This window comes from Asterias amurensis, chromosome 5 (assembly GCF_032118995.1).
Source record: "Asterias amurensis chromosome 5, ASM3211899v1".
In the NCBI taxonomy this organism is placed as follows: Eukaryota; Metazoa; Echinodermata; class Asteroidea; order Forcipulatida; family Asteriidae; genus Asterias; species Asterias amurensis.
The window spans coordinates 11,663,706-11,675,673 of NC_092652.1; the positions used below are offsets into that span (position 1 = coordinate 11,663,706).

Sequence of the window (11,968 nt, forward strand, 5' to 3'; positions counted from 1 at the left end):
AAAAAAATGTAGGCCTTGGCTTTAATGCTGGACTTAATGCTCCCCCTTAATAAACAAGTAATTAAATTATAAGTAATTATTTGATTGAAAGTTGAAGAGAACATCAGTCTTGTCTCAACATTATTTAAGATAATGTTTTGCTACAAAACTTTCGGCTGCCCATGCCAACCACCGCAGTTTGTTAATCGACAATGGGGAAGTTCCCCGATTGGTCAAAAGTTGGGCGGCTTATTTAATTATCAACAGAGGGCGCGCTTCAATGTTATTCGTGTCCTTCCTGCATGATGACGGTGACAATCGCGTGTTGATGACGCATGTGTCGATCGGAGCGCACGCAACAACAAACACATGACAACGAGGAAAAGCAACCATTTCCCAAACAAAACTAAAAAGTAAACAAACTGCAAAAACAAAAACAGATTCATCAGTAGCCTAAATCAGTTCACGATTTTTAAGAAACGGAGTGTTTTTGGTAGATAGCTTTTGGAGGATCTTAAAACTTTTAGGTGGAGCATTTTGAGTTCGTCTTTCGACAACGGAAATAGCAAAAAAACATGGTAAGTTGAACCAACCTTTGCACACAGCCCAGCAGTTACACAACTCAACAACAAGATCGTAATGTGGTTCGGCAACAAAAGAACTTCTTCAAAGTTCTAATCTAAATAAAGAAAGTAAACATTTTCAACGACAATAACTGGACAGATTTTGAAATGTATTTTTAAGTGGTTCAATTTCAAACAACCAACACTTGAACCCTTGATGATTGACCACATTTTAGGAGAGGGCCTACGCACAGTTTATCAAAATTTTGAAATAGAAAAAAGTTCAGATCTGTAGATCGGTTTCTTCCCTCGCCTTCCGACCTCTCGGTTTGAATCACGCCAGGGCACTAGAGTTTTCTTCAGTCTGTACCTGACTCAGTGACTGCATGGGCTTCCCTGGAATAATTATCCTGGGTTTTCCTCCCACTTGTTAATCCTCCTAAAATAATAAAACTGAAACTTCCTTCCAAGGTGGTCCTCTCTCCATTGCATTGGGTATACAAAATGTACAGTGGTTTAAGTTCAGACAATAATAATTAGTATTACTTAAATTAAATGATTGTTTGCTTAGCAGAAATAACCAGGATACCAGTCACAAATTGTAGGCCCCTATGAGACATATTATGGTATTTTGGGATGGTAACCTTGTTCTTTATAGGATTCAAACTACCTCTAGCTACCGTACCAGGCAATCTCTGTAGTCTAGTTAGTATGACACTGCTCTAGAATTGCAATTCAATTCAATTCAATGGACCCTTCCCATGAAATATGCTAATCACAGTCACGCATGCGTACAACCCTATTGGTTGGCAAATGCCATAGACATAGAGTTGTGCACTAAGCAGACGTGCAATTGCGTCTGTGTCATGCACCCATCAGCCGTGTACAAAACAGCGCGATGTTCCCTCATTTTGACAACCAAAACGTTAGTGCGCAGGCGCTATGTGCAATTTACATTTTCATCGGAAGGGTCTATTGTTTTATTGTCACACATACAGTGAAATTCACTTCGGCTTGTGAGTCTAAAAATAAAAAAAATAAAAAAATACAGAAATCCAACTTGAGTGTTAATAAATGCCTGTGTTTTTTTTGCACAGGACTCTGAAAAGTACTGAGTATACAGTTCTAACACACATCTGTGTTATATGGGTAAAACCAAATGAACAACCCAATTCTACTAAGCATAATTCTGTTGTGTTTATCTACTTTTTGTGCTTTTAGCAGCTCTATAAAATTGGGTTCATAAAACGAAATGCAAAGATAGAGTTTTATTTATTCTGCTGTGAATCTTTGACAGAACACGAGCCGTTACACTGAGGAGCCTCGTGTTGATGAGAGACTGACCGATGATGAGGAGGACTATGACGCTGAGGAACCTGAGAAGAAGTACCATCAAGATCTCAGCAGCCGCATCAAGGAGAAAGCCTACCGTCGTTTAGTCAAGACCGGAATTCCTCGTAGGCCTGGATTCTATCAGGTAAAAGCCCAGTGGGGCCTTCCTCAGACACCTGTCAGGCTTTGTCTCCAGATTGGGCTTAGTCTTGGTTCAAGACTCTCCTGGATTTGTCACAAGAGGGCGGGCTATCACCTGACTTGCTATCAACCACAAACTGCTATCACCCCGAGCTGTGATAGAGGTTCTCGGTGTGTGGTTGAAAGCGCGTCCGGATGATAAATCCTCGCGAGTCTTAAACCAAGACTACATTGAAGCTCAGAATATTTATTGGACCAGAATCAAAATGAGAAGAAATTAAAAACATGAACACAGTTTTATCAGTAAAACTGTTTCAAACACTAAGAGAAGATTGATCTCTTCTGTTTAAAGGATTTGGGTACTTTTAACCAAAACACAGTGTCCACAGATTTACATTAACCTTACACCCTTTGAAGATAATAGTAGAAAGGTACCTTAAAATATTAGTTGCTGAGGTGCTGTAGTTTTTGAGAAATTACTAAAACAATATCATGAAAATACGTTTTTACATGCTAAAATAATTTTCGTCTCATGATCACTGAGAACAAAATTATTTTCATGACATTGTTTTTCTCATTTCTCAAAAACAACAGCACCTTAAAGCAACTAATATTTTCAGGGATGCTTTATCTTCAAACTGTGTAAGTTTACTGTAAATCTGTAGACATTGTGTTTTTTGTCCTACAAAAAGTACAAAGACCCTTTAATGGGTGATACTCAGCAGGATTGCAAGATATTGTTGTGGTTCAAACTCAACATTTGAACTTCATCACATTTGAGACAAAGATTTTGAATTGACAGAAATTAGACCATCGGACTCAGTCCTGTTTTGAGTTTACTGGCCCGACACTGGAACCACTGACCCCAGGCAGGTGGTCTAGAGAAAATCTCTCTCTCTCTAGTCGACCGGGGTCGGAATCATGCTAAGTTTTGCCCATCCCTGTCTATCTCTCATTAAGTTGGGAAGATCAGCTGGAAGCACCCCGATGTCCCTGGCAACTACACCTGTATAACTGAGCCTTTGTCTTCCCCTGTTTCTCCTTCCATCCTAGAGAGAATAGACCGTATTGAATAACCCCTTTTTGCTATGAAAAGTTGCCATCTTGTAGGGCAAACCGTTTGCGCGTCCAAACACGTACATCATCGAAGCACGCACAATGAAAAGTTCCTGGTTTGATTTCTACGGCACATGCACGCATAGGCGCACAGATGCCATCTTGTAGGTCAGATAATTGAGCCGTGTGACGTCATATTCAATACGGTTTGTTTAGAGAAAAATCCACATGACTGTAGGGCTTGCTCAAAACTTCACTACTTTCCACATTGTTTTGCAGTTAATACTAATAGATGTTAAATTCTAATAATAATAATATTTGTTTTTCATATATAATAGGGCCTATAGCACTTTATACACCATGTATCAAAGCGCTTCCAACATGTATGTATAACCCCTGATCACTGGGCTTTTTCATTCCTTAAACCATCTCAGCTCCAGAAAATAATACGTAGCGCACAAAGCTAAACCAAACACAAGAACCATCTCTGCCCTCACAGGTACCCATTTACCCCTGGGTAGTGTCACTACCGGGATTCGAACCCACACTCTGCTGAACAGAATCACCACAAAGCTTGAGTTTGGTGCTCTTATCTGCTCGGCCACGACTGTAAGTACAAAATACACAATTATTGCTAATTGTTTTTGTTTTGTTATCCAATGTTATACCAGCTTCAGACATGTCATTCCATGGCCAACAAGCCGAGTGGTCACTACTACAATGGCAAACACTGGGAGATGGCCCAACAGTCACAGAGTAAAGGTAGTGTGGCTGCTGTCCTACGTCCCTTAGAGCGAACCACTAGACGACTCACTATCTGCGCTGTCAACCAGTAAGTCATTTTTGTTGTGTGTCTACCTTTAATATCATTGATTGTGGTTTTTCCCCTTTTCCTGTTTTTTAATTTTTTTGTTTTGGTTCTGCAGCTATTTATGGAAAACAGTAGATTGATGCAAAACAGCTTTGCCTGATCTTTTTTATTGTACATATAAAGATGTTGACAATATATAATAAATAAACAAACAAAAAATAAATAATAAATAAATAAATAAACATAGGGCCTAACATACCAACTAGGGAGACCACCAACATGGGCCATATAGAAGAGAGCGCCATTACATGAATCCGGGGTGGGGGAGGGGGGGGGGGGGTCGATGGTTCAAATCCTGCTTTAATAAATAAAATAAAAAAGTTGTATACACTGTACCATACCGCTATGTATTTAGAGGGTTTGGGTACTTTTTTTTTTTACACAAACACAGACGTACATAGATATACATTAAATCTACAGGGGTTAAAGATGATGATAGTAGAAATCTTCCATTAAAATACTACATTCTCAACTTCACACAAAAATTATTTTCATCTAAGTGAGACAAGGCTAAATATTTTAACATCAAGGGATGTATGTGACTCTTGAAAACATTCTATGTGGTACTTTTCCCCAAAAAACTTGATGAGTTAATGAAGCTGACACCTCTTCAGGTAAATAATATTCATTCATCTCCATTCACAGTGAGTTAGGATTCAAGTCATGGCCAAAAAAGTTGATCTTCAAAATGTATCAAAACTCTTATTAAAATGCTTGATAATTGTGATGTTTATTTGAAGAGCCACAAATGAGGAGCAGAGACGTAGGAGCAAGGACGAGGCTCGCGAGATGCAAATGGCCTGCAGAATCCTCCTCCCATTGCAGAAAGAATTCAAAAACATCATTGCTCTCAATGAGGTATGGAATAATAATAGTTAAAAAATAGTGGACTTTAACATTTAGACTTATCATGTTACACAACAAATCCTCTGTTTTTATTTTGATGAGCAGTTTGTGTTTGAAACCTGGTCATGACACTTGTGTCATTGAGCAAGACATTTAACCATAAGTGCTTTGTAAAAGTTGGAAAGTTAGTGCACTTCTGCATGGCTCCTAGTGGATGCTACCCGTGTTTACAGTCTTATAGATGGGGAGTAACTGGTAACCCTGTTTCAGCCCCAAGGAGTATGTGGCAACAAGCCCCTGTTGACAGTTGATTTGGGTCGTTAGCCCAAATCCTTGTATAGCCTTTACCTTGAAGCGGCTCTCTTCGGTCTGTTTGGCAGTTTTCATTAAAAAAATAACGATAATAACCATATTTAGAATTAGTTTTTACCCTTAAACAAATAAAAAACTGAATACTCAATACGTTCCCAATTCTTTGAAGAAAACAAATCTGTTGGGAATCAAACCTTAAACCTTTGTACAACCAACGACCACCAAGCTAGCAATTCAAAGATCGTGGATTTGAATCCCACCCAAATGATTTTCCTGTTTATTTTTTGTCACAGAAATTACCGAGTGTACGGTGCTATTACACATCCATGTAAGGGTAAAAACAAATTATATTCTTTATCACCGATACAAATATAATTAGTTATATTTTGCTTCTTGGATGTTTAAAGGAGGAACAGAAGCAGGAAGAAGAGTTCAAGAAGATGGACTTATATCAGGAGAAAGATTGCGTGATGGCCCAACTCCTTCACTTTAAGGACGCCAAGAGAGTAGACGATGCAACGGAGGAGGAACGACAACGAAGGATGTCCATCATGTCCGAACTGACCGATGACGAAAAGGTAGGCGGCGTATCTTCGACCCACTTTTCAGAAGTGGCTTTTTCTTCTTCAGCATATTACTGTCGTCAATACTAATTTTCTCGCTTTATGCAAGGCTCTGAAAGGCACATGGACATGTTTGATAATTGTCAAAGACCTGTATTCTCACTTGGTGTACCCCAACGTGCACAAAATAACAAACCTGTGGAAATTTGGGCTCAATTGATTATCAAAGCTACTTGATAAAAAAAAAAAAAAAAAACATTGTTGAACAAACATGTGTTTTCAAATGCCTAAAAATTGCTCCATGCCTGAAGTGTTTAAACAATTGATTGAGAAATTACCTCTTTCTCAAAAACTACGTTACTTCAGAGGGAGCGGTTTCTCAAAATGTTGCTAACAATTGTTACAAGAAATTACCAATAGACCCCTTGCATAACGCAAAACGCTACAGGGACGCTGAGGTCACGCGCACATTTTTACGCACAAAGAACAGCTATCGTCCAATCATTTGCCTGCTTTGACCCTAGTGAGGGCACTTTTGAGCATTTGATGTCACATGCATGGGGTCTATAGTTTCCAGTAAGCAAATGATTCCTAAAACTAGGTGCGTACTGGTGGCTGTGACTTGCAGTTACGGACGATCAAATAATCTGTGTTTTTCCCTCTCATTGCAGTCTTCTGGTGATGCAAGTTTCCGTGAGATGTTACGATCTCTTTCTCAGATGAGTAAACTATGGAAAGACATTCAAGATGAGCTCAGTTATGCCGTCACAGACTTAGAGGTCAGTTAATTATAATAATAATAATAATAATTAAAACTTGTAAAGCACCATCTATGTGTCTAAGACTAAACTTATTCCGTGGTGCACAAAAGCCAAATAAAAAACAGAGATTAACATGAATATGTTAGCAAAAATAAGTGGTAAAAAACAACAAACAGAAAGTCAACCATTAGAAATATTGAATATTGAGTTTTTAGCAATGTTTTGAAAATGTCCCTGAGAGACTTTTTTTTATTACTGGTTTATTATAAACAACATCTGTTTGTCGCAGTCCAATGACTGAATTAAAATACAGATTTACATTTTTATATAAAATTCTTTAAAAGCACAGGAGAATATTTATACACAAGAAACATTGTAGCTCGGATATGTAAAGAAAGAGAGTTCCAGAGAGTGGGTGCAAATACAGAAAATGCATGACCGCCATTGGAAGTGGTTGTTTCAGGGACAGTTAAAAGAAGTTGGTTTATAGAGCGAAGATTGTGAGTTGGCGCATATGGTGAGAGAATTTGTTTTGAGTAGGGGAGGAGCCTTACCATTCAATCATAGCTTGCCAGGCAAGCAAAATGATTGTTATGGCAACATATCCCCTACCCGTGTGAAATGTGAAATGTTCATACAAAAAAAGTGAATAATGGTTTTACAGTCATAGCTCCCCGCAACTACAAGAGTTTTTTCCATTTGTTTCGGGCAATGATCATTTTCTTACGCTGCTCAATTTATTTGAAATAGTCTTTCTACTAATGCATAAGTAACGGAGGTTGCATGTAGGGCGGGGGACTTCAAGGGGGGAAAAACCCAAAGTAAATGACAGTTAAAAAGTAGATTAACACATTAAAAAAGGGAAAGTCAAGTCTAGAGATTGCCTGCTACTTTGTAGTGAGACTAGAGAGTTTTTTGTGAAATATCTATGTTGTTACCGGTGCGTCGTCGCCAATAATTATTACTTCCATTTTCTAGTGAACAGAACTGATATGAGCTCTTTCCTCTCTACCATAGGAAGTGCATGTGGAGGAGGAGCATGCAGTTGGTGACATTTTCAATGAACTTAAAGACGAGTTTGTGTTGAGCTTCAAGCGTGCGACGTTCCTCATGAAGTTTCACATGGCAGTAAGTTTTGATACCAAGAAGAACTTTTATAATAATTTTTTGTTTTGTTTCTGGGATTTTTGTAAACATTTGTTTACAATCCTGTTTGAAGCCGTCTGATGGTGTCATTATTGGTTTTGATTAACTTACCATATCACATCATATTCAATTCGATTCCCCTTAAGGTGCTCCAACTACTGCCGGCTCCTATGCTGTATTGTAAACTTGAAAGAGAGTCACAGATTATATTGCTTCTCGCTGGCACCCCCTGAACTTATACATTGACAAAATAGGGAGACCCCCATTATTAGGTTAGATAGTTAAGTTGGTAGAGAGCCAGCACGTTAATTTGGATTGTTGATTCAAAACCGACTCTAGTAAATTGTTCTGCACCAAATAATTATGGAGTACTAAAAAACAAAATTCTGTGAAATGTATCCTTTGAAATAAAGTTGTTGTCGAGAAAATTGTATATGAAAACCTAAAAAACAACGACAGCTGATTTTGATCAGTTAATCCGGAGGTCTCAGGTTCTAGTCCCGCTCTAGTCAATTTGTCTTTGTTGTTCTTGTAAATCAACAGGAAGAAAATGAACGTCAGCGCCGCGTGAATGAGGCAAGGCTGCTTGAAAGTGGGCAAAAGCAGATGGACAAAGTGACAAGACGCTCTTCATACAACAAGGAAATGAACCAGCAGGAGCTTATGAGAGTATTCAATGGAATAATAGTAAGCTACATGTATATACTTCTGGATCCAATTTCATAGAGCTGCTTAAGCACAAAAACTAGCTGAACAAAACGAAATAATGCTTACATAAAAGGCTACCAGCTTAAATACCATTTCACATCTTGTATTCTGCTTATTGTTGCTTAGCAGACATTTGTTAAGCAACATTTTCTGCTTAAGCAGCTCTGTAAAAACGGCCACGATAATATAGATATTATAGACCATATTGAATATGACGTCAGAAGTCAAACATCTGCCCTACAACATGGCATCTGTGCGTGTGTGGGTGCGTGCACACTACTGGTAATTGTTGAAGACCAGTATTCTCACATGGCGACTTTTATGCATATAAAATAAATAATAAATCTGTGAAAAATTTGACTCAATTGGTCATTCAAGTTGCAAGACAATAATGAAAGGAAAAACACCCTTTTTGCACAATAATTGTGTGCTCTCAGATGCCTAATAAAAGGCTTCAGGCCTGAAGTGTTTTAAGACTTGAGCAACAAATTACCTCTTTTTCAAAAACTACATTACTTCAGGGGAAGCCGTTTCTCACAATGTTTTATACCACTAACACAGCACTCTAGTACTCGTTACCATGCACACTTTTATGCTAACATCTATCTTGAGTTATTATATGAATAGTGCCCAGTGCCTTTAAGAAATATTTTGTTTGATTATTTGACTTGTTAGATGAGTGAGCATGAGAAGGAGGCACAAGATGAGTATGCCAGCGATCAGAGGAAGCTGGCAACCATGGAAGAAATGCTGCGTCGGTAGGATTCAAACTTTGTTTTATAATAACTGATGATACCAAATGAAATACATTATTATGTGGCATGTCCACATCAACACAAAGTCATGGTTTCTCATCCATGGATGATTGCAGAAGCTACAGGCAGAAACAGGCAATATCAAACCCACAAAACACAAAATGCAATACAAAATGCTGGCCATCCTCTCGGTCGACAGTCACAAGGTTTTCTGTTCCATTGCAAAGCAAACACTTTCACATTTAAATCACATACCCTTCTCGTACCACCTGGGCCCAATTTCATGGCTCTGCTTACCGAAAGCAAAGAATCGGCGCTTATGGAAGCAGAGAATTCTGTGCTTACATCGAGGGTATTTCACGGGTTGGCAGGGAGTTTTGTCTTCTGCGCGTGCGTACATTGTACTTCACGTAACTAGGCATTCTACGCTTAAACAGCTAGCGCAGAAATTTGGCGCTTGCACGTAAGCTGAGAATAACGATCGTAAGCGCAGAATTCGGGCCCAGATTACAAAACACTGGGAAAAGGTTAATGACACGTGAAAGCCCTCTAAAATACCAAATAAAAGCAACAGGTACTCTGGGAATTGCGAACAATCAATCTGATCTACATATAAGAGAGGGGTAAAAGAAACTACTGATGATTAATATAATAAAAGGAGGTCATTGTGATACTGATAACAGATCACTCCCTGCAAAATGTAACTATATGTTAACTTCAGAAATATTTACACCATTTTGGTCATTAAAAAAAACAATAAACAAAAATTTCGAAATTTTGTCTGTTTTTGCAGCAATTCCATCAAGGTGGCAGATCACGCATGCGCCGAGGAACGCGCACGCCGTCTTCAAGAGGCTGATGAGGAGATGCGCGCAGGAATACGCATAGACTCCCTCAAGGAGAGAATCAAGGATGTCATGGTAGATGTTCAGGAACAGATGCTGCTCCAGATATTCCGTGGACACAAGGTAAGATGGATATTCATGATATTAAGTGAATGTAAGTAGGCTTTGTACTCGAAACAACCATCACATCCCTGATATACTGACACCAATACGATGACCGTATTTGTTTACATTAGATGCATGCCAACGTAAAACGTTGATGAAACAATCAAATCGCACAGATTTGTACATGTGGTGCACAGATTTGGCCAATGAGCAGATGTTTTTTGACCTCTAGGTGAGGGGGCCCTGTGATGTGCATAAGGTCTATTGCCATGTGTTTGACAAGGCCCCTATATTGCTGAAATTTCAACTTGAATTCTCAATGAAGGTTTGAATCCAGCTAACTCTGTTTGTCTGTCTGTTATCTTAGATCCGAGTCACCGACCGACGTGAAGATCCGTACGACCAAGAAGAGACAGCCCAAGATCGCAAGCTGCGTAGTCAGCGTCTTCAATCGCGTCGCAAGTCTTGTGTAGTCTCGTAAGTACACTTTCCTATTGTCGATGCTCGCGGATGCTCGACGAGTATCATTACCCCTGTCATTGGGCCAATATTTCATTTATCTCAGCTCCCTGGGGAGTATACAGCAACCAGTGCTGCTAAGTCAATCACAAGAACCATCTCTGCCTTTAAAGGTACCCATTTACCATCTTTCCAACCATATTCATCTCAGAACAAATGCTTTCAAGCGCTTTTCATAGCCTAAAGTGGCCAAACAAAGGAAATGTTGTGTCCCTTTAAGTGTCTTGCTCAAGGACACAAGTGTCATGACCACTATTCAAACCCACACCCTGATGACTTAACTACCAGGGCTCAATTTCATAGAGCTGCTTAGCGGCAGATTTTGTGCTTGCTGTTCGATTTCTATTTCATAGCGCTGCTAACCATTAGCACACGAAAAAGGCATGCTAACCTTCCAGTGTTTACTACACACAAAAAATGACATCACCAATGCAATACATGGTGAACGGACAATATGGCCGCCTAATTTTCTTGCTAACCTGTGGAATACGCTTACTCCTTATTAATTTTTGTTCTGTTAAAGAAAGCACAAAAATTTGCTTACCATTAAGCAGTGCTATGAAATTGGGCCCAGAACTGAACCGCTAAGTCAAGACATGTACTTTATGCTTTCAATGTTATAACAGAACATCAAATGAAACCATTGTGGCACTATTCTGTCAATCATTTTTTTCTCTTCTTTTTCTCAGGGGCTACTAAGCAACACCGGGACAATACAACCTCCGTCACTTTCAACTCTCAAAGACTCTCCCGGGTTTTTAGAACATCATGAAAAACAAACAAATTAATACTTGGGCAAAACTAAATCATGTATTCTTTTTGGCAACTACTTATTTAAATAACAATCATTAAAAAAACCATTTATCAGGTTTCAAATTGAAAAAAAAAAAGTTAAGCCAAAATGAAGTTTGCGTTCATATGAAAGCTGAACTATTGCAGCGTACAATCTGAGTAGGATAACTAAATGCTAAATAGCTTAAAATTCAAGTAAAAGAAATAACTTTAGTGTTGAAATGCACAGATGCAAAGGTCTTCTACCGACAGATAAAACATACTTTTTATAAAACCAGAAAAATGTAAATTGAGTAAGAAAACTTGGCGTGAAATTAAAAAGAGCCTAAACATGAATTGCCATTCTGAACACTGGTAGCAATTTTAAGAAATAAATAAAACCCATCAAATTTGTGACGGTCAGTGAAAATTATTTTATATGCCAGAATAGAAAAATAAAGTGACAGAATTTCAACAATATTAACATTATATTCAGGTCCGAGGCCAGTAAACTTGTTCAAATAAAAAATAGTTTTTAAGTTAAACTGTGAAGAATTGTTTTGTCTTGTTTTGATTCTGGGCTTGTAAAAAAACAACATCTGAGGCTTGATTTCACAAAGCACTAAGATTCATTTAAAGATGAGTGGTCTGTAGTGCCATGGTGATTTGTAATGTGACATCGCACTTTGCAATTG

At 38.5% G+C, this 11,968-nt stretch overlaps 1 protein-coding gene across 1 annotated transcript; it reads left to right on the top strand.

Moving 5' to 3' along the window:
- Positions 1 to 344: 344 nt before the first annotated feature.
- On the top strand, positions 345 to 11,807 carry LOC139937806 (uncharacterized). The gene is made up of 12 exons (XM_071933121.1): positions 345 to 557; positions 1,840 to 2,019; positions 3,743 to 3,903; positions 4,683 to 4,800; positions 5,508 to 5,678; positions 6,335 to 6,442; positions 7,442 to 7,552; positions 8,114 to 8,257; positions 8,954 to 9,036; positions 9,827 to 10,001; positions 10,351 to 10,460; positions 11,192 to 11,807. Exons 1-12 carry the CDS (start codon positions 555 to 557, stop codon positions 11,199 to 11,201), a joined length of 1,374 nt encoding a protein of 457 aa, XP_071789222.1. The 5' UTR covers positions 345 to 554; the 3' UTR covers positions 11,202 to 11,807.
- Positions 11,808 to 11,968: the final 161 nt, after the last annotated feature.

Coding starts and splice junctions, on each gene's coding strand:
- LOC139937806 (XM_071933121.1), top strand. Junction 3,904..4,682: donor ACTATCTGCGCTGTCAACCA/GTAAGTCATTTT, acceptor GTTTATTTGAAG/AGCCACAAATGAGGAGCAGA. Junction 4,801..5,507: donor ACATCATTGCTCTCAATGAG/GTATGGAATAAT, acceptor GGATGTTTAAAG/GAGGAACAGAAGCAGGAAGA.